The sequence below is a fragment of the Mytilus edulis genome, chromosome 3 (assembly GCF_963676685.1).
Source record: "Mytilus edulis chromosome 3, xbMytEdul2.2, whole genome shotgun sequence".
In the NCBI taxonomy this organism is placed as follows: Eukaryota; Metazoa; Mollusca; class Bivalvia; order Mytilida; family Mytilidae; genus Mytilus; species Mytilus edulis.
In genome coordinates, this window is record NC_092346.1 from 49,943,894 (window position 1) to 49,968,178 (window position 24,285).

Consider the following 24,285-nt stretch of genomic DNA (forward strand, 5'->3'; position numbering starts at 1 on the left):
CCAGAGGGCATAGCTGTTAGCATATCATGTTCATGTATGTGGAGTATAAAAGACAGAAAAAAGCTTTTTTCACAGAAACATTGTAAAAAATCAAGGACTATAAATAACATGTACATACTGCTTCATTAGCAATATAATTGTTATTATTGTATAGCAATATAATATTTCCAACAGAAAGTAACCAAAAGTTAGCTTGCAATAAATTCTAATATTGCACTAGTGCAATAAATCTTCAAAATTCATGACGTCATCAATGACAAAATCTTAGTTTAAACCAATTTTTACTTTCAAATATCATATTGCTATACAATAAAAGGGTTATTGCATGAATATTGGGGAATATTGTCCCTCGTAGAACATATATTGCACTCGCAAGCTCGTGCAATATAAAATTCTACTCGGGACAATATTCCCCAATATTCATGCAATAACCCTATAATATTGAACATAATATTTCAGGGAAATAAAGGAATGGATGGGATGAAAGGACCAGCAGGAGAACAAGGTCCAGAAGGTCGTAGGGTATGTATGTTTTAACTGCAGAATTATTTGATCAATGTAAATGTTTAAACATTTTATATCGTTAAAAAAGAACCCCCCCACCCACCCCCAAAAAAAATGAAGATATTATAAGGTATGGTATTTTTATTATTTTGGAACATTTTATTCATTCCTGTATTTTCAACGAAACATATTTTGTATTTGTGAACATTTTTTTTTTTTTAATTTTCAATGTAACAAATTTTGTATTTGTAAACATTTAATCCTGTATATTCAAAGAAAAACATTTTAAAGTGGTCATTTTAATAAACTTATGAGAAGAGGTATTGATAAAAAAAAGAGTTCTAAATTATCAATGTTTATAACAACAAAAACTGCATTTTAATAGAAAAACAAAGGATATGGGGTGTCCATATATGATAGAAAATCAGAACATGCAGAAAAAAACACACAAAAATCAATGGAAATTTGAATTGATATGTATTTTATAATTATATCTTGACATATGTATTTCTACAGGGTAAGAGAGGTAAAGATGGACCCACTGGGTCTTATGGTCCAAAAGGAATGGCTGGCGACAAAGGAAGGGAGGGTATTGATGGATTTAAAGGAGTTAAGGTAAGACAAATGTTACCCAATTTATATCAATCCATTATTATTATAGATTGTTATGCCCCTCTTATTATTGTGCCCTACTTAGGGGCATTATGTTTTTCAGTCTGTGCATCATTTTGTTCGTTCATCAGTTCTTTTGTCTGTCTGTCCCGTTTCAGGTTAAAGTTTTTGGTCAAGGTAGAAGTTGAAGTCTTATAAACTTGAAACTTAGTTCACATGGATCAATATCCTTAATTGATTTTCCATAGGCTGTAATGGTAATGTTTTTTTCCTGTAGCTCAGTCCATATAGTAAACTTGGATATTTATGATTGCTCGTTTCGATGCTGAGACATTTTCATATATGTGGTTAATTTTTGGGGTTCAAAGTTTCCTTAAATAAGCGTACCCTGAAAATCCTTTCGGGATGCTGTTTCTCATGGTGAAAAATCCCCCTTTTAACACAACAAGTTCTTTGAAATTTGATACTTTGAACACAGTTAATAGCTCCATAGTTTTTACACATTTATTCTATGTTCCTCTACTTTCCATATCAACACTAACGGTTAAACTCAGTCACTTGTTAAAAGTAGAAACATGTCCAATATCACTACACAGAGATTTTTTGTTTACACACAACTTTTGAGTTCCTCATTTTGAGGCACATTAGGGATATTGACCCACATGTTCTATATGGTATGATATTTCTAATTTTAATGCCAAATGTCAAGGTCTACATAGAAAATGATAGTGCAAATGGAGCATCCATGTGGGCAAATTCTTGTTTAAGTAAATTTTGTAATTGAGATTTCTCTATGCTAACATGACTATAAATATAGCTATTGAATGCAAATTCTAATAGTTTAGTGGGGTTCCGGTTGCTCAGTGTTTAATAATCTATGTTGTGTTTTGTGTACAGTTGGTAGTTTTTGTCTGTTTCTTTTTTTACCATGGCTTGTCAATTTATTTTTGACTTTGAATAAGTTTTGAATGTCACTTTTGTATCTTTTGTTCCTCTTATATATCATTGTTACTCTGATTTAAATGCTAATGTAAGTGAAGTTAAAACAAAGTTTTAATGATAGTAATAAGATAAATTAGTGCTAATTTGTTTTAAATTCTTTTGTATTTCTGTGTGATAATTCTTCATCTCAAGCTATTCACTGAGTTGGGACTTATTTGTTTTTTATTTCTAGAGAAGTTATTTTCTTTAGCTTGTTATTCCAAAAAGGCATAAAGAAAATGAAAATGTTAGCACTGTATTTTAATAGGAGGGTCTGGATGGGGTTTACAGACTAGAGAATAATGAATAAAAGTAATAATGAAGAGAGTTAATTTGACAAAAAATAAATAAAAGCCAGGTGTGGGGTGTAAAAGTATAAAAATAGCTGGAATATCCACTCACACATGAGAAGTTATGACCTAACTTTCCAATAATGATTATTAATTAGAATTTATTGTATTTTAGGGGATAACAGGAGATACTGGAAGACAGGGAACCAGAGGAGATGAAGGACCAGTAGTATGTATTTTGCAAGATTTGATTTTTGATTTTTGGTGTTTTAACGCCACTTTTAAGCACCGCATTTAGGCTATTTTGTGGCGGCCAGTTTTCATTGGTGGAGGAAGCCGAAGTGTCCGGAGAAAACCACCGACCTTCAATAAGATAACTGACAATCTTAGTCAAGTAAGATTGGAGTTGAGTGAACCTACACAGTCAGGGTTTGAACTCACAACCTCAGTATTGACTGGCTAGTGACTTAGACCCCTTATTTTGCAAGAAACAATGTATTAAAAATATGCTGTTTTTTATTTTATTTTAAAGAAAAACCTTTTTTGTTATCTTTCTAGGGAATATAGTTTCTCTTAAACTTTGAATTGATTTATAATTTTTTTTTATAAAATTTAATTTATCAATTCAGTATTTTTAGTAGGTAGATGATAAGAAAGTTGTTTAGATAGCCACTTATGTCAGTAGATCAAAGTATCTTTTTGTCTTCATAGGGATATCCAGGAGATATCAGAAATGATCTAGATGGTCAGCCAGGGGCACAGGGACGTCCTGGAGATGTAGGATTTACAGGGGAGAAAGGATTCTCTGGACGAGATGGTGAAATAGGAATTTCTGGTCCACCTGGTGGGCCAGGTCTGCCTGGACTAGATGGATTGCCTGGACTCCGTGGTGCAACTGGATTTTCTATTCCAGGAGAACCTGGAGAGAGAGGTAGGTATTTTTCTTTCACCAAGTAATTAAAATTTATCAGACACAAATTTAGAGGGGGAGAGCAGGGTTCCCAGGCCACACCCATATGGAGATATGTATATGGTTACTTTATAGACTTATTGCACATCCCACTCCAAATGTTGATGACTTTGGCTGATATGGGCTTCCCCTATTTCAAAATCCTGGATATACATCTGTTAATAAATTATATTCTATGCATGAAAGAAAAAATATAGACAATATTTTAGAATATTTCTTTCTATTTCATCAGACTAGTTTTACTTTTATTATTTTTATTTAGGTCATTTCAAATATAGATATTGATTTAAATTTAGATTGATTTTTGTCGAGCCTGCAACTTTTGTTGCAGAAAGCTCGACATAGGGATAGTGATCCGGCAGCGGCGGTGTTAGCTCACTTCTTTAAAGCTTTATATTTTAGAAGGTGGAAGACCTGGGTGCTTCATACTTTGTTTATAGATGCCTCATGTTACGAAGTTCCCGTCAGTCACATGTCCAATGTCCTTGACCTCATTTTCATGGTTCAGTGACGACTTGAAAAAAAAGTTCAGATTTTTTGTAATGTTGAATTCTCTCTTATTATAAGTAATAGGATAACTATATTTGGTATGTGCGTACCTTGCAAGGTCCTCATGCCCGTCAGACAGTTTTCACTTGACCTCGACCTCATTTCATGGCTCAGTGAACAAGGTTAAGTTTTGGTGGTCAAGTCCATATCTCAGATACTATAAACAATAGGGCTAGTATATTCGAAGTATGGAAGCACTGTAAGGTGTACATGTCCAACTGGCAGGTGTCATCTGACCTTGACCTCATTTTCATGGTTCAGTGGTTATAGTTAAGTTTTTGTGTTTTGGTCTGTTTTTCTCATACTTTATGCAATAGGTCTACTATATTTGTTGTATGGAATGATTGTAAGGTGAACATGTCTAGCGGACAGATGTCATCTGACCTTGACCTCATTTTCATGGTTCAGTGGTCAAAGTTAAGTTTTTCAGTTTTGGTCTTTTTATCTGATACTATATGCCATAGGTCAACTATATTTAGTGTATGGAAATATTTTATGATTTATATATTAGTAGCGCAGGTTTTATTTGACCTTGACCTCATTTTCACTGTTCATTGCTCAGTGTTAAGTTTTTGTGTTTTGGTCTATTTTTCTTAAACTATAAGTATTAGGTCAACTATATTTGTTTTATGGAAGCATTGTTAGCTGTACATGTCAGCCTGGCATGGTTCATCTGACCTTGACCTCATTTTCATGGCTCATTGGTCTTTGTTTAGTTATCTTGGTTAATGTAACGTTTAAGTGACAGTTGTAATAAAGCTTTATACTTAGGACTATCAACATAATATCAATGATTAGGAAAGAAGGCGAGACATTTCAGTGTGTGCACTCTTGTGAAAAAATGCAAGTGTAAACAGGGTTTTGAGCCTCTGTTACTAAAATGAAATAATTTAAAAAAATAAATTCTATATCAGTATGCAAAAGGGGTTATTCCAATAATAATTACAATTAGGTCAATTGTTTTCAAAGTTTTTGCCTCAATAATTAACTCATCTCTAGAAATGATTTAACCATATGGATTGCTGAAAATGAAAAATTTAGTGCTGTTTAATAGATCTTTAATTGTGAGTTGAACTTTGCAACAGCTGATCTGTTTTGTTCAGACTTTAGAACAAAAGAAAAAATGAAACATACTAATAATTGGATTATGGTAATTTTTACCATAAATTCCTAACTCATCATGTTTACTAATATATTCTGAAGCACTTTTCAGCACAGTATATTTGCAAGCTCTTCTCAAAATAAATTTTGTTATTTAAATGTTTTTCTTTTCCATTTTAGGAGGGTTTGGTGGTAACGGAAATCCAGGTCTTCCTGGAACTCTTGGACAGAAGGGTCAAACTGGAGTCCCTGGTAGTCCAGGACGTGATGTAGTAGGTGAGCCAGGGTTCAGAGGTCGACCTGGTCGTGATGGTGTTAATGGTATTTCTGGTCGTCCAGGAGACGATGGATTTCCAGGTTTGCCTGGTATTCCTGGAATCGGTCTTGATATCACTGGTCCTCAAGGATCATCTGGATTGTTTGGTGAGCGAGGTGATGGTGGAGATTACGGCCGGGATGGTCTCCCTGGAATACCTGGGTTAAAAGGTAATGTATTTACTATTCATCAGGATGAAACTGATATTAGTTTTCACTGCCTTTAATTCCTGAATATTTGTCCAATTTTTATACACAGAATAAATTGTATGACAGTAGGGCCTTTTAGTTTATTAAGTAGGATAATTGATTAATACCAATGTAATTTTAATTTTGACAGAAGTTACCTTTTTCAGGGGCTAATATCTAGTGTGAAAGATCTTCTAAAGTTCAAAGATAGGGCTACTGTACATTTCAGCAAGTTTTCATCTCAGTTTTCATAGGACAACAAGCAAATAAGCAATTCGGAAGCTGTCAAAAGATTTCAAGACCCCCTTAACATAGAATTGTCCATATTTTGAGTTAGAGCCGATGAAGTTTTCTATATTTTTGATATATAAATTGTCCCAATAGCAGTACTACACATTGTAAAAATATTATTGAGAAAGCGCAGGTGGGATTTTTTTAATTTTCATTTATTGTCTGAAAGAAATGCACTACATAACAACTGTGTACTCAGACCAACATATCATGATTTAAAATTTTGTTTTCCTCTAATTCTACTACTGTGGATTCATTACAATTTTCGTGGATTTTGTGGGTACAGGTGAACCACGATTTCAAATGTTCAACGAATTACAAATTTTATAAAGGCTGTGTATACAGAGGTTGGCAAACCACAAAATTAGAATCTACGAAAATTTTTGCTCAGGAAAATAAATGAATCTACAGTATTGTGAGGTCCCCTTAAATAAATCCTAGTGATTGTTTCTGGTGATCTGGTTTTATTTTGTTGACATGTAATATAGGATTAGTTTGTAAAATTTCTAATTCTTTTTCAACGGAACTTCTTAAAAATCACCACACTTAATACCAGTAGGTTTTTCCATGGCCAATTTAGTTTCTATCATGGCCACATATATAACCCAACCACTAATGATTAGGGTATGAGTACTTAGATAAGGACAGATCACTTTAAGCCCTCTTATAGACATTCTTCAACATTAGTAATTTTTTTTAAAGAGTTATGTCCCTTGAAGATATAAAATATGTGTAACTTGGGGGAGAATCCATGACAAATCGCCCCACTGGTAAATCGCCCCACACCTAATCGCCCCACTTTTTCACAAACTCGCCCCATTCTTGTTTACCAACTCGCCCCACTTATGAAAAAGGCTAAAATCCTATTTCGATTCAATTAACAGGTTTATTTTCAATTGTTATACAAATAACCAAGCTTACAAGTATAAAGTTATTCTCCAATAATGATACGAACATGTATTTGCAATTATATTCTAAGAATGTCAAACATCATTTAATTCTGTACATGTGACAGTATAGACTTACTAGATTAGTTTTCATTTAAGTGGGGCTAGTTGGTAGACCTGAAAATTATAGAATGAAGTATACCTTTTTTCAATAAGTGGGGCGAGTTGACAGGAGAAACATTAACGGGATTTAACCCTTTTCACAAGTGTGGCGATTTTTTAAAAAGTGGGGCGATTTTTTTAAAAGAGGGGCGGTTTTGGCTGTGGGGTGATTTGACCTGCTTCCCTTGGGGGACATTTTTTTTAATTATTATTAAACACAAGTTTGTTGGTTTGTGTATTCTTTTTAGATCAAAATAATAGAAAGTATAAACACATACGTACACAACATGTTAAAACTTAATATTGGTTATGATTTACAGGAGGTAGCGGAGAGGATTGTGGAATTTGTCCAGGTGGAGCACAAGGATTCAAAGGAGAATCTGGATTACCTGGTCTTCCTGGTAAGATGTTTTTACTAACAAAAATCTTGAACCTGATGATGATAAAAGACTTTGTTTGATTGTGTATAACTCATTTGAAATATATTGATGTAGAAATTGTTACAATGTAGTTTATCTGTATATTTCATTTCCATTCACTAAGTTTTTACCAGTCTATTTCTTGACCAGCCATCTTTTATCATGTTTATTATTGAACAGCCATCATTCATTTAGTATAAACCAGGGTTTGTTTTTTTTTTTTTTTTTGTCAGTGACCTGTAATTAATTGAAGTAAACTTACAATTTTTATTTTACCTAAAAATCTACGTTCAGCAAGTTCAGGACAATGTTAAAGGGAAAATTCACGATTTTTTACTTATGGTTTAAATATGTTCATTATGACATAATATATATATTCACAAAGTTTTATCGCTATATGTGCAGTAATAAAGGAGAAATTCAATAATTAATGAAAAAATATCAACTACTTCCTGTAGGTCGTGACGTTTTCTCCTGATTTTTGCATGCCGGGATTTAAAATACAATCATTAAAAGTCTTGGTTTTTAATCATATTTTAACGTAATCGTAAGCGCGCCGATGACTTATGCTTTATCTAATAACCATCCGATAATAAGAAGATAAAACGCACAGACGTTCAATTGTACTCATTCGTGAGATAAATTATCTATGTTAAACGTATATATTCGAATTATTTTTGTAGACAACACAAAAAGTTATAAATTTATTTTTATTTTTTTCGGACTGATAAGGTGAACAAATTAAAGTACAATAATCTGTAAAGACAATATGTTGGTGTACTCTTATTGACCTTTTACTATCTCTGCTATGACTAGGTTTATACAATGTGTGTATTCACGGTTATGTGGCAATACTCGTAGTGGCTTGTTGAAAGGTAAATTTGTATTTGCACTTCGGTATTTAACCACGCCTTTAGGGCACACCTTGCCAGGTGTGACTGTCTATTCGGATCAGTGGGAGCATTTAATACACACATTAAAAATACATATTCAAGTTGGTGACAAATAAAAATTGATCGCCGTGGAATTATTTAATTATATTTGGTGTTATTATTTATTTGAATTCAAATAAGTTAATTTACTAAGAAATACACAATTTTCGATTAAAGACGGGAAACTTAATTCATATGTCAGAATGAAATGATATACAGTTTACAAGTCTTGTCCTTGCTTTATGTCTCATAAAAAAGGGGGACTTAGAAATTAGAAATAGCTTTACTAAATTATTTTTATTTGTCTTTATTAGGCGAAAAAATGTACGAGAACACTTACATTTAGACTTTTGAAAGCCATGTATTAATTAATATCTGAAACTATCTGAAGATAACTCTACCGAAGCGGAATATAATATGTACGATAAAGAAAAAATACTTTTGTACTTAAGAGGTTTAAAAAGATGACAGGAAATTTAAGGATCTTCATGGAATGGAATCGAAAAATTACGAATAGATATTCTATAAGTGTGAAAAACGTCAACCAAATTAATTCATAATCGGGAACGTCCTTATTAAAATCTGAGACTACAGTCATTGGACAAAAGTGAGTTCCCAGTCAAAAAAAGTCCTATCATTTCAACTAAAAATGTTATTTTTCAAAAAATTATTACAAAGTAACTGTATGAGCGATTTTCATAATATAGATACCAAAAGATGTAGAAATTTCTGAACTTTTATTGTTTATTTGGTTATGATATATTATGCATGCTCATTTTAATTTTTTGACGAGATGAACACAAAGAAAACTATTTCTTGAAAAGTTTGCTATTATTCTAACCAAATTAAAATCGCAAAAATTTGCATTTGTGTTTAACTCATCAGATGATGGAAACGGAACTCAAAAAATTATGACTAAATAAACAATAAAACTCCAGACATTTTTACATCTTTTGGTATCTATTTTTTTTTAAATCGCTCATACAGTTACTTTGTAATATTTTTTTGAAAAATATTGATTTTAGTTGAAATGATTGGACATTTTTCGAGTGAGAACTCACTTTTGTCCCATGACTGTACTATAATAGTCGTCGTCTCCCAAAGTTTATATATATATACTTAAATAACTATTTGACCAACGATGTTCAAAATTAAAAGACAACGAATTTAATGTTATCTTTCCACACTTTTGAATGTTATTATAAGTCTGTTCAACTTGCAAGAATACCCCTAAAGCGGACAAATATCCGACAAGCAGTTTATTCTTTAAATTGCTGTCATTGAATATCAAGAAAGAAAATGAATCCCGAAATTGATACTCAATAGTTTTCCTAGAAAATATTCACATCCCTTGGGGATTATTAGTGTACGTCCAGTTGCATATATTTTACATGAATTAATGTCGGATTAATTGTGATGATGACGAATTTCGTCCTTTATTCGAGAACAATCTAATTGATATATAAATCTGTGAGTTTACTATGTTCTTAACTTCGATGAACCAAAGCAAGTTATAAATTGACCTGTATTTAAAACAATTGTTTCTTTTTTTCTTCTTCTTCTTTTGGTATACAATAGTCTATCAAATTCTTTGATTACATACTGTTGGCATAAGTGGACTAGTCTATTTACAAAACTTTTACCACAATTTACACAAAATGTATGTTTCTTTCTTATGTTCAAACATGTATACATATTTAAAATTGCGCTATAGTTCCGAACATTTTTTTAAATCAATAATTCTGGTATGTTCCAATCTGTCCTAAACTATTGACAACGAGTATATATTACATTTTCCCAAATTAACCCTTGGAAAAATATGTAAATAGATTTGTATTTCTTCAATTTTTTTTTTTTTTTTTGTATTTGTATTTTTATAAATAATATTCTTTACACCAGATATGTTATTTATAAACAAGCGTATGACTTCAGTAATGACTGGTATATTATATCACTTTCGAACATGCAAGACAAAATACATGCACCTGATAGTTCAAAATGGAAAGTTATAAGTTACGGTCGTGTACACTGATCAATACCTACAGAAGTGAAACGATGCATGAACTTGCAAGCCCGCCGGACAGGAAATCGATTGAATACCTGGACGTGTCACCTTACACCCCTTTCAATACCTTTGGGAGTAATACCTTTAGCCATGCTGGTGATCAGATGAGGGAAGATCCGAATTTATTTAAATAAAGTTTATTACTATAAAGAATTAAGAACGAATTAGATTTTCGAAAACAATTTCCACGGAACACTTATTTATGATTTGAACTTTGACTTTTTAACTAATTACAATATTATCAGTTTAAAAATAACAGACTATATGGTTATTTAAAAAAATAAGACCATTTTCCGTATCAAATTAGTCAGTCAGATAAAACATCCGTACGATTGACAAGATATCGACACGCAATTACGACTACATCGTTTACTGTAGTTTTGTTCCTTTGTGGTTTATAGACATATCGGGATTAGCGCAGAGAACTGATACTCAAAATTTAAAATCGATGGTGATCTCTTATTTAGCGGAATAAAACTTTAATATCTATAAATTTGAGCATTTTTATACAGAATGGACATACTATCAATTTTTGATTTTTTTGCGAAGTTTCCCTTTAAAGTCTTAATATTTTTATTCAGAGATGACTGAAGTTAAATTCTGAAACACAAAGGGAAAATCTTTTAAACATTTTCTTGTCCAAACATGATAGAAAAATATCATCAATATATTCATGATATATTTAGGACTTGAAGGACTTGATGGTTTACCAGGATTACCTGGACAGAAGGGACAGTCAGGAGTACCTGGTAATACGGGAAATTCTGGTGCTGATGGAAACCAGGTGAGCTAAATTTATGTTAACTAGGCTATTCAATTGACTTAATCTAAAGGGGTATTAATTATATTTATATTCTTTCCTTTGAAGATTCATACAATATCTATCATGCTAAATCTGGCTGAAGAAAATATATAAAAAATATCAAAATCTGTACTTAACTGTCTGAACAACATTTGCAATTACCCCATAGTTACCCCACGCAATCGCTACATATTTATCATAAACAAGGTTTTTACCTTAAAATAAAACATAATTATTTTAAAAGATGATGAGTAAAAGCCAGAATTGGTATCTTCAACGTATACATACAGATGATCCATATTATTGTGAGAAGATATGTAGATAGAAGAAAACCTGAACGTAAAAAAGGGGTGCAATGTAAAATGATAATCATTTATTATAATTGCCGATTGTTACAGAAAAACAAAAAATGTCATATGAAACTTACATAATCATTTCCTATCTTAATGGCACCATAAGTGAACCATCAAATTCATACTTTTAGACAACTGTTTACCTGGGTTTAAAATTGTAAACAAAGGCGAGAAAGAGAATGACAGAGTTTTGACTAGCAATGATGATTAGCGAGAAAAAAAAAGTGAACATGGCTGAAATGTCTATTGACTCTTTATAGGAGTGATTGTCCTTAAATGGGTCCTCATGGGAGTTATTATCCTTACATGGCTCCTTATAGGAGTTACTGCCCTTAAATGGCTCCTTATATGAGTTATTGCCCTTAAATGGATCTTCATGGGAGTTATTATTGTAAATAAAAACGAATTGATTCTCAGGTGATTGACTTACACTTCTTAGAGCCTTTAGTAAGACAATATGAAGCCAAAATGTAATATTGCCTTTAAGTGATCTGTATATAAATTGTCGGAGAATTACAGAAATAGAATTACAGAAATAGAATAACAGAAATAGAATTACAGAAATAGTTTATATATGGGCAGATATATTTTTTTTTAAATATGTGCATGTTTTCCGTACAGGGCCGACCAGGACGTCCTGGTGAAGAAGGGTCAACAGGACTTAAGGGTTTCCCTGGTGATGTCATAGATCCTAACCCAAACAAAATATATAGAGGGGAGGCAGGAGAGCCAGGAAGATTTGGATTACCTGGAATGGCCGGAAGTCCAGGTGAAGCAGGTGAAAGAGGAAATATTGGCCTGTCAGGATTACCTGGATTAAAGGTAAGATAAGGTCATAGAATGAAAAAAGACTCATGGAACTCCACAGACATAATATAGCAGTGTAGCCAAAAAACAACTGTACTGTTAGGTTCTGTAGAAAATTTAACAATCAGGTATGCAAGAAAAAAGATGTCAATGATAAATCCTTTTGTTACAGTATTGCATGTTTTTTTCTCCTCCGAATTAACAGCTGAACCTTGGACTTGTGGCACAGCAAACAACCAGACTAGCAATAGAGATTGAAAAAGAGTCCAAAAGGTTAATTGGTAGCTCAGAATATCATACTCTACTGTACTGCTTGGATAATATATGAGCTCAGAATATCATACTCTACTGTACTGCTTGGATAAAATACTCTACTGTACTGCTTGGATAATATATGAGCTCAGAATATCATACTCTACTGTACTGCTTGGATAATATACTCTACTGTACTGCTTGGATAATATATGAGCTCAGAATATCATACTCTACTGTACTGCTTGGATAATATATGAGCTCAGAATATCATACTCTACTGTACTGCTTGGATAATATATGAGCTCAGAATATCATACTCTACTGTACTGCTTGGATAATATATGAGCTCAGAATATCATACTCTACTGTACTGCTTGGATAATATATGAGCTCAGAATATCATACTCTACTGTACTGCTTGGATAATATATGAGCTCAAAATATCATACTCTACTGTACTGCTTGAATAACATATGAGCTGCATAGGATAGACCTTATGCAAATGAATATCCATACAGCTATTAATCTATTTTGAGTGGGAAAACACATTAAAGGAAAGTCTGTCACTGTTTCAAAATTAGCCTTTTATAAGAACCACACAAGACAAACCAAATAATCTTTTTTTATTTCGTATATAAATGTTCCAAAATTAATCAAAGTTTTATACAGTTACATGTTCACATACGCTTGCATAAGGTCGATTTCTATCGGATACGGCTCATATATCAATGTTGCCAATGAGAAAACCTATATTTGACAGAGTTGTGTAAAGGAATAAAGAATTAAGTTATTGCAAAACTTAAGTCTTAGGACTTATTTCCTTCTGGAAAAGGTTAAAATGAGGCCTAAGGTATATGCAAATTTGAGGTCTTAATGATAAAATGTTTCAGACTGAAAAGGTAGGCATGAGATCAGTGAATAAATAGGACCTTTTCTTTGAATCCGTATAAAGATGGGAATTGTTTCAAAGAGGTTTTTCCATGTCTTTCTCTAATTTTTGTGCTATTTTCACATTTCCTGACCGATGTAAAATAATATTTCTCCTCTCACTAGTGAAAAAATCTGTTCTCAACAAATGATTGGTTGAAATTTAATTGTGACGTTCAATTTGGTTGTTTTCTTCTGAATTTTCATATTGTGACGTCATGAAAAAAGGCGACCATGCCTGATGACGTCACATCAAAAGTACACAACTTTCGTCAAATTTTTGAAAAGGAAGAATAAAAATCATTAGAGAAATAGATTCCACCACTGTAACTCGTGTATTACGATATTTCTCCACTCTCAACAGTTAAAATTAATTATTTAAAAAGCTCGGCAAGACTCATGCTTTAAATATTAAAATTTAACTGTCTCGAGTGGAGAAATATCGTAATACACTTGTTGCACCTGTGGAAGCTATATTTTTCATTCTGTAGAAAAATGTAAGAATGGGATAGGAGATGGTAGGGTTAACAATAATTCGAAGGACAAAATTAATATGATTTTATTAGTACAATGTATTGTAGAATTTCACTATTTTTGCTCTTTCGATGGCAATTTAAGGGCTCTCCTCACCAATGTACATTCTTTTTCATGGAAAATTGTAAAACTATGACTATGCTCTTTAACTCTTGATATTAGTAAATTTACTAAATGTAATATGTGATCTGTATAGGGAGATGGTGGTAGTGATGGATTTGATGGATTAGACGGTTTGCCAGGTATTCGAGGAGAACCTGGATTCAAGGGTGAAATAGGAGATTCAATCCCAGGAACAAATGGATTCCCAGGACTTAAGGGATTAGCAGGATTTGATGGCTCACCTGGTGCAAATGGACGTAAAGGTTGGTAGTTGTTTAATATTGCTAAGAAAATACATTATGTAGGCTATTTAAATTTGAATGCAGTAATTCCTTTTTGTGACTCCCTTAAATATTTTTCTTTTTTTCTTTAATTTCTAATGATTCTGAATTTTTTTTTAAATATTTATTTATTATTAATTGAAATGTACTTTTCACTAGCTAAATTGTACAACAGTGGGATTAAGACAGAAAGAATGATAAAACAGATTAGCTATCTATTAGAATTTTAACCCCCTCTAATGACACATGGTTTCATCAAAAACTAATCTGTGTTATGTTATCTGTGAAATCTTCTTAGTAGAGAGATTAAAGAAATATTTTACTGGTTTTACATTATGTGTAACTAAATTATTCATATTTTCTTGGTTGCAAAACTATGTGTATTATTTTAGTGCTTTCCTTTGAAATAGAAAGATATGTGGAATATCTATGTCAATGAGATAGCCTTTAACACATCTGTAACAAACATAAACTTTTAGCTACTTCTTTACAAGCAGAACCAAACACAATGAAAGTCCCAAGTATGTACTGGCTTCCGAAGCTGCACAAAAAACCTTACAAATATAGATTTATTTCATCTTCCAGCCATTGTTCAACTACTAAATTGTCTGTTTTACTTACTAGTACACTTGGTACAATAAAAAACCTGATAATAAATTGTTCAAATAAGGCCTTTGAAAATAGTGGAATTAATTACTTTTGGAGTGTCAAAAACTCGTTGGAAGTACTTGATAAATTGCATGCATATATTGGTGATTTTGAATCTGTTCAAAGTTTTGATTTTTCTACCCTATATACCACTTTGCCTCATATTCTTATTAAGAAAAAATTCACATCCCTAATTAACTGGGCATTTAAAAAGTCGGAATGCGAGTACATATGTTCAAACTCTTTTAGATCATTTTTTAGTAGCAATAAACAAAAGAACTATGTCAATTGGACATGCTTTGATACTATTTATGCACTTGAATTTTTACTTGATAACATTTTTGTTCGCTTTGGAGATTCCGTATATCGTCAAGTTATTGGAATTCCAATGGGGACTAACTGTGCACCACTTATTGCGGACCTGTTTTTGTATTGTTATGAGTTACAATTTATGACTAAAATTAGCAAAGACCCATCAAAACAACATTTGATACAAAAATTTAACAATACTTTTAGATATTTGGATGATATATTGGCTCTAAATAATGACGACTTCAGTATGTATACTAAAGAAATTTATCCTGTAGAACTTACTTTAAATAAAGCTAATGATAACAATGACCACTGCCCTTTCCTCGATCTTGATATCTATATCATAAACGGGAAGCTTAATACAAAAATTTATGATAAAAGAGATGATTTTTCATTTCCTATTGTTAATTATCCATTTTTAGATGGTGACGTTCCCTTGTCACCATCTTATGGTGTTTATATATCTCAACTTGTACGATTCGCTCGTGTATGTAACAATGTATTAGATTTTAGCGAGAGAAATTTATGTATTACTGAAAAATTATTACACCAGGGTTTTCGATATCACAAACTGGTCAAAACATTTACTAAATTTTATCACCGGTATAAGGAAATAATTCGTAAATATAACTCAACATGCAGACATCTTATACGTTCAGGTATTTCACATCCAAAATTTTATGGAAATATTCTTTATAAAGCACAAAAATGTCAGTATTCTCCTCAGAAACTAACAAAACCTTTAAATAGACTTATTAAAAGGGGATATAGTTACGATACTGTTGTCAGGTCATTAAAGATTGCATATTTTGGCTTTAACATTGATTCACTGATAGGGTCTTTGCATCGGAACTAAACACATTTATTTCTAAAAAAACAGTTGTTGGCATGACACGGGTTATGTTCTTCTCATATATTTTATGATAGTATGATACTAAACCCCTAACGGGAGGGATTGTACCTGATATTCATATGATGAAGACATAATCTTTCAATCAGTTTAATTGAGGTCTGGAGCTGGCATGTCAGTTAACTGCTAGTAGTCTGTTGTTATTTATGTATTATTGTCATTTTATTTATTTTCTTTTGTTACATCTTTTGATATCAGACTCGGACTTCTCTTGAACTGAATTTTAATGTGCGTATTGTTATTCTTTTACTTTTCTACATTGGCTAGAGGTATAGGGGGAGGGTTGAGATCTCATAAACATGTTTAACCCCGCCGCAATTTTGCGCCTGTCCCAAGTCAGGAGCCTCTGGCCTTTGTTAGTCTTGTATGATTTTAAATTTTAGTTTCTTGTGTATAATTCGGAGTTTAGTATGACGTCCATTATCACTGTACTATTATGCATATTTTAGGGGCCAGCTGAAGGACACCTACGGGTGCGGGAATTCTCGCTACATTGAAGACCCATTGGTTGCCTTCGGCTGTTGTTTGCTCTATGGTCGGGTGGTTGTCGCTTTGACATATTCACCATTTCCTTTCTCAATTTTATTTAACATAGAGAGGAATATATGTCAATGGGATAGCCTTTAACATAGCGTGGAATATATGTCAATGAGATAGCCTTTACCATAGTGTGGAATATATGTCAATGAGATAGCCTTTAACATAGTGTGGAATATATGTCAATGAGATAGCCTTACCATAGCGTGGAATATATGTCAATGAGATAGCCTTTAACATAGAGAGGAATATATGTCAATGGGATAGCCTTTAACATAGAGAGGAATATATGTCAATGGGATAGCCTTTAACATAGCGTGGAATATATGTCAATGAGATAGCCTTCACCATAGCATGGAATATATGTCAATGAGATAGCCTTTACCATAGCATGGAATATATGTCAATGAGATAGCCTTTAACATAGTGAGGAATATATGTCAATGAGATAGCCTTTAACATAGCGTGGAATATATGTCAATGGGATAGCCTTTAACATAGCGTGGAATATATGTCAATGAGATAGCCTTTAACAAAGCGTGGAATATATGTCAATGAGATAGCCTTTAACAAAGCGTGGAATATATGTCAATGAGATAGCCTTTAACATAGTGAGGAATATATGTCAATGGGATAGCCTTTAACATAGCGAGGAATATATGTCAATGGGATAGCCTTTAACATAGAGTGGAATATATGTCAATGGGATAGCCTTTAACATAGAGAGGAATATATGTCAATGGGATAGCCTTTAACATAGCGTGGAATATATGTCAATGAGATAGCCTTACCATAGCATGGAATATATGTCAATGAGATAGCCTTTAACATAGTGTGGAATATATGTCAATGAGATAGCCTTACCATAGCGTGGAATATATGTCAATGAGATAGCCTTTAACATAGAGAGGAATATATGTCAATGGGATAGCCTTTAACATAGAGAGGAATATATGTCAATGGGATAGCCTTTAACATAGGGTGGAATATATGTCAATGAGATAGCCTTTAACAAAGCGTGGAATATATGTCAATGAGATAGCCTTTAACAAAGCGTGGAATATATGTCAATGAGATAGCCTTTAACATAGTGAGGAATATATGTCAATGGGATAGCCTTTAACATAGCGAGGAATATATGTCAATGGGATAGCCTTTAACATAGCGTGGAATATATGTCAATGGGATAGCCTTTAACATAGAGAGGAATATATGTCAATGGGATAGCCTTTAACATAGCGTGGAATATATGTCAATGGGATAGCCTTTAACATAGCGTGGAATATATGTCAATTGGATAGCCTTTAACATAGAGAGGAATATATGTCAATGGGATAGCCTTTAACATAGCGTGGAATATATGTCAATGAGATAGCCTTTAACATAGCAACACAATAAAGCCTATAAGGACATCTGGAGGTCATGTATTATTTTGTCCTCTTTGGTTCCTTCTGTAATTTTTTGGCCATGTTGGTCGAAGTCTGAAATGGACTAATATTATGGTCACTGGCCTTCCTCAGTTTATCTTTTACTTGTCTTAACTACATGGTAGACATTTTAATTTCCCAATCAATAAGATGTAATAGATTTAGGTCCTTGTTTACAAATATCTTGAAGCTCTATACTATAATTAAAGTATAAACACTTAAACAAAATGCAAAAAGTCCTAAATTATGCACCTACATTTAACTTTTAAATACCAACTTGGCCTTTTTACCAAATCTAATGAAGAGTTCCGTTTCTTTTGTTTGATTTTAACTGAGTTTCACATAGGAATTTCATTAATTTTTTTAGAAGATTAGAAGATGAAAAGTCTTCTTTCCAGATCCCTTTTTAAAGTACCAAAGGATAAACCACTTTTATTATATCTTTCAATATTTTCTTCTTAATTTTCAACACAGGCTAATTCTAACATCTCCTTTGTTAAGAGGGGTGTAAAGGGGGGTATCTGCATGGAAGAACGTGAGATGAAACTGCCATTTCAGGATAAATGAAAAGTTTTAAAAATCTTGCACATTCATCTTTTTACCGATTTCACGAAACATGGTGAATAACAAACCTTTTTCACGGCTGCGTTGAAATAAAAATGGCAAAACACATTGCCCGAAAATAACCCTATACCACCCTCTGTTAACATAGAGGCCGTATAGGAGGAGACTTCCTCCAAATCTAATGTTATACCTTCCTTCATACTTACAGCATTTTCTATTGAAAATATCTTGATGAGAAGTAAAATCTGTTCTAACCAATAATTTCTAACCAATAATTCTAATTTTCAACAGGTGTTAAAGGAGAGCCATCTCAGCCTTCGATTAATCCTAATATAGACATACGTGGAGACTTTGGAGAATCAGGAGAACCTGGATTGGACGGTCTTAATGGATTCCCTGGTCAAAAAGGTAACATTTTAGTTCTTGTTTTAAATCAGGATTTTGTTCATCATTTTGTCCACATATACTTGTTATGCCTAACAGAAGTTCCCCTAGAAACTTTGTAAAAACTATGCCATAATGGAACAAATAATCTATATTATTACATTGGTTGCAATGAATTACATTGATTTCCCAGTTATTGCAAACCCTATGATAGTTTTCCATAGATATGTATTGAAAGATACATTTTGGCTACTTCCCTTTGATTTATCCGTTTTAAGTTATTTTTCTTTTAAAAATGTAAATTGTCGAAAGAATATAAATGAATAATATTTAAATCAAATAATCATATATGGGTGGTAATATTTTAGGAATCTAGACTTCTTTTCAAAGATTAAATTGAAATTTATATATAGATTATTACAGGGTTTCCCCTGGGTCAATAATTTTTTTCGCCACCTCTTTCGCCAAAACAATATAGTTTTCGCCACTTTATTGTTTTTTTCGCCAAGTAAAATAAATTTATTTTTCGTTTAAAATTTACCTTTTTTTCTGATCCCCCTCCATATACTCATTCAAGAATAAGATGATTTTTCCCCATTGTGTCTATGATTATTCTCTCAAACTTATTTTAGAGTCTACGTTTAAATGAATAAACACTAAACATTTACTTTAAAACAACAGAAATTTTTAAACTTAAAAAGGGAAAAATATTCATTGTATTTTAAACAACTTTTCTAAATGAGGGGGCCACTATACTTTTATTAATAAAGAAGATATAAGTCCTGGAATATAACAAATTAATGGACATGTTTTTTTATCATATAATACCAGTATAGTTCGTAGGGAAAGTTTCTTTAAAAGAAAAATACTGATGTGCCTTTTTGTACTAAGAAGTGGTTTTTACAACAAAACAAAAGCTTTTATCACATGAAATTGATCCCTCATTCCATGTGTAGTCATTACATTGAAGGGTTACTCTCATTCGAGGGGTTTTTCCCAACCTTTTTGATAGATTTCTTCATAACGACAGTTTTCTTTTCTTGGCCATCGTAAGTGAAAAAGTTGAGACGTAAAACTATGCTTGAAACACGTGCGTTAATCAAACGACTTTAAAGTATTATTACAGTCAAAGGATAATTAAGTTCTAAATCTGAGATTTTTCTTGCTTTTGAATATTTTTCGTCACAACAACAGCTTTCTTTTCTAAACTATCTTTAAAAGGAGAGGAGACGTCAAAAGTTTGCCTCAAACACGTGCGTCGCAAAGTGGTAAATAAATTCTGTATGTGACATGTAGCGGAAGCCATTTAACCATTTCATTTTGTCAAACAATTCAATCAACACCTTTATTAATTAGTCCTTTGTTGTCGATAGCTATAAAATGCAATCAGCTGATTATTGATTTTCTGTCCAAATCTTAATGAGGTCAAGTTGAATTCCGAGTATTGTCTGATCGGGTAAAGTCCGAGAAACACGAAAAAAGGTAAATAAACAAGATGGAGGAAAATAAAACGTTGTATATATTTCTTTCGCCAAATTCTTTCGCAAATGACGAATTTTTGTCGCCACAATTATTATTTTTTCGCAAATTGCGAAAATGGCGACCGCCAGCGGAAACCCTGTTATTATACAATGTTCAATTATTATAGCCAACTGTGCAAGGGCTGTATAGCAAGTCAAGGTCGTTTAAAACTTCCATTTGTTCCGTTATTACAGCCGACTGTACAAGGACTGTATAGCCAGTCAAGATCGTTAAAAACTTTCAATTGTTCAGTTATTAAGAATAACAATCCTTGACAGTTGTATTACTTGATTTATTTCAGTTGACTGGGCTGGGTTTAACTGGCTTGCTTATTTAAGACAAGTCCATCTATAGACCGGTGTGTCGGGATAAATTAATCAATGAAGTGTCCAGTTATTCGTCCCATATTGTACACTCAGTTCATTTGTATACCCGTTTGGTGACAATGATAGGTGATTAGAAATCAATTATGATTAACGGCCATCATCCTTATCACACACATCTTCAAATAGACTGTCCTTATGCAAATTAAAACATAAGCTCCGCCCAATTAGTTGAAATAACATTAGTAATACTTCTTACAAGACCCTGATTTTCAAATATGTTTAAGTAATATTTGTTAGGGTATTACATTTGCAGTGCTTCAGCAAAAAATAGCAAAATATTTTACACTGTTTGAGTTTTAAGTTTCCTAGAAATATGACATTCATAATAGTTAAAAACCATGCAAAAATAAAACAAAACAAGAAACAGATTCTTCTCAATATTTTTATTTAATAATGTGATATCATTCTTATAGAAAGGCAGCAAGGGTACTATAAACATATTACATTCTGATGGAAAGACAATTTCTACATCATACGGTTACATTTACGACAAAATTTATGTTGATAAAAAACCTCCTGATCTGACTCCTAATCTCCTGACCAAAGTTACCAATCTCCTGATCTGAGTTTCACTGTTCATCACATGTATGGTAATAGGTTGACTTTATATGGTCAATAAAATACTTGAAAAGTGTACTTGTTCATTTGACAGGGGTGAATTGACCATGGTCTTTTTTCATGGTACATTCATCAACATTAAGATTTTATTTTAGGGTAATTTTCTAATTTATTAATAATCTGTCAGTTTTGGGATTGTAAATTTAATGCAAAGGAAAATCCATGATAGCTGTCCTGAAGGTGATCAAAATCTATGATAGCTGTCCTGAAGGTGATCAAAATCTATGATAGCTGTCCTGAAGGTGATCAAAATCTATGATAGCTGTCCTGAAGGTGATCAAAATCTATGATAGCTGTCAGGTGATCAAAACAAATGTCAGCATGCCAAACATAACAATATCTTTCTATGATTTCAGGACAATTAGGAGAGCCAGGCGAGATGGGAAGACCTGCTTCTAAAGGATTACCTGGTCCAAAGGGAGGACCTGGATTTGATGGGTTACCAGGAACAGGTGGCCAAAATGGACCCAAAGGATATTCTGGAATCCCTGGTGATGCTGGATTACCAGGTATTCCAGGAAACTCTGGTCCACCTGGAGAAGATGGATTACCTGGTTTCAAAGGACCACCTGTATGTCAATTTAAAATTTATTTTATGCTTCTTTTTTTTTAACAACAAGTAAAAAGATATTTACATTTGATATTTGATGAAGAATTTTAATTATAGAAAACATAGTAAAACTAAAAAACAGTAACTAAAAAATACAAAACCTTTAACAATTAAAAATCAATTGTTCAGAGAACAATTGAAAGTCTTTCCACATCAAAGAAATTATGAAAAGAAGCAAGTGTCTTTATACTGATTCAATAAATGAATGGTTTTCATATACTTTTGAGTTAAATAAGGGAGATAATGTGCTACTTCCGGTGAAGTATATGTCGATTCCAGTCTCATATGATAGCTTCTTCAACAGTTATTCCTAAAATATAAAGTTTCTATATACTTTTACCTTTTAACCAGAAGATAATTGGCACCTTCCAGTTTATCAAAAGTCACTTTTAGTCTACGGTGATTAGTAAATGTATTTAGATTACAAAAATATATGGATTCGGGGTATTTTTTCATGAAAAATGTGCAAAAATGGCTACTTCCGGTTTTCTCAAGGTCACTTCCGGTTGGTATTTTTCAAGGTCATATGTCACCCAACACTTTGGTAAAGGTCATATGGCTATATAATGAACCAAGTTGAAGTAATAATCAATAAACCTGATAACTATACATTTCAGGGGCACTAACTCCTATAAGATGCCATTAGATTGTTTCAGACCAAACGTAACATATCTACATTACAATTAAGCAGACATTTTGCACTTTGTTCTTTTATACATATCTTTAAAGGTGTTGGAAAAAATGCTGAAACAAGGAAAAGTCAACAGTGAGAACTTGACCTTGACCTTTGACCTTGACCTTATTTTCTAAGTTGGGACCCAGGGGCCTCAAATAAAAACATTCCAGGGTTATACCGTTAACGGTTTATAAGTTAAAAAAACATACCGACAAATTCATTTCGTAAAGGTAGATAACTCCTATAAAATTTCAGCGAATCGCTTCGATCCAAATAAGCCAAATATTTCTGAGGATGTAACGAACAAGTTAGAAAAAGAAATTTGCCAATATCTTTTTTTGTTCTGAAGGAGAGGCACACAATTAATAAACAATGAATAGGGAGATAACTCTTACAAAGAAAAATTGTTCGTCTTAACAGGGTGAAATTTAAAAGCGCATAAACTATACGATATAATATATGAAATATCTAAGCGACATATATATTGTGAAACAAATATTTATTGCAAGAACAAACTTAGGCGGAAGAAAAAAAAAAATTAAATAATTAAAAAACCAATTGTTCAGAGAACAATTGAAGGTCTTTCCACCAAAAACAATGTATTTTAATATGAAAATAGTAAAATTAAGTTTAAAATGTCATTTCAATCGTCAAATGATAGCTTATTGTACGCTGATTCCAAAAATATATGGTTTCTATACAATATTATTTGAATAAGGGATATACATTCGTTACTTCCGGTTTGAAAAATGTTACTTCCGATAATATTTGAATATTTACACTGATTCCAAAAATATCTGGTTCTATATATAGAGAATATCATATGGCTTTTTCAATATCGCATCAGTATCAACCCGAGACACCAATATAATCCCAAGAGCTTTGCTCGAGGGATTATAATGGTTGAGGGTTGATACGGTGTGTGATATTGAAAAAGCCATATCATATACACTTTATTATATACATATATCTCAAGTAGATGCTTTTTATGTGACATGACGTCATACAGATAAGGAGGATTGAAATGACGTCAGACAGATTATAGGTCTGACCACGGTTTGACATGACGTCATACAGATTAGGGTTTTGATAAAGCCTTTGCAACAGTGACTGCAATCGATGAAGTGACGTCATACAGATTAAAGGTGTGATAAAGCTTTTGCAACCGTGCTGATATCGATATCATCACGGGTGGCTGATACAGCACGCTTGCCATTGATTGTATTACACATACAATTTATCTGTATTTACTACTAAGTATATAAAAACTTTTATATTAATAGAGTACAAAAATAGCTACTTCTGGTTTACACAATGTCACTTCCGGTTGTTGTTTTCAAGGTTAAATGGTTTGATACCTATTG

The 24,285-nt window shown here is 32.5% G+C and overlaps 1 protein-coding gene across 1 annotated transcript in view; it reads left to right on the forward strand.

The window, feature by feature from the left end:
* The window catches only part of LOC139515298 (collagen alpha-1(IV) chain-like), a 120,478-nt gene that overhangs the window by 66,868 nt on the left and 29,325 nt on the right, over nucleotides 1-24,285 (forward strand). Inside the window, exons 22-32 of the mRNA XM_071304866.1 lie at nucleotides 460-522; nucleotides 1,021-1,119; nucleotides 2,563-2,616; nucleotides 3,099-3,318; nucleotides 5,188-5,493; nucleotides 7,172-7,252; nucleotides 10,954-11,051; nucleotides 12,044-12,244; nucleotides 14,142-14,310; nucleotides 19,018-19,134; nucleotides 21,992-22,206. Coding sequence (XP_071160967.1) covers nucleotides 460-522; nucleotides 1,021-1,119; nucleotides 2,563-2,616; nucleotides 3,099-3,318; nucleotides 5,188-5,493; nucleotides 7,172-7,252; nucleotides 10,954-11,051; nucleotides 12,044-12,244; nucleotides 14,142-14,310; nucleotides 19,018-19,134; nucleotides 21,992-22,206 — 1,623 coding nt within the window. The remainder of the gene's footprint in view (nucleotides 1-459; nucleotides 523-1,020; nucleotides 1,120-2,562; nucleotides 2,617-3,098; nucleotides 3,319-5,187; nucleotides 5,494-7,171; nucleotides 7,253-10,953; nucleotides 11,052-12,043; nucleotides 12,245-14,141; nucleotides 14,311-19,017; nucleotides 19,135-21,991; nucleotides 22,207-24,285) is intronic.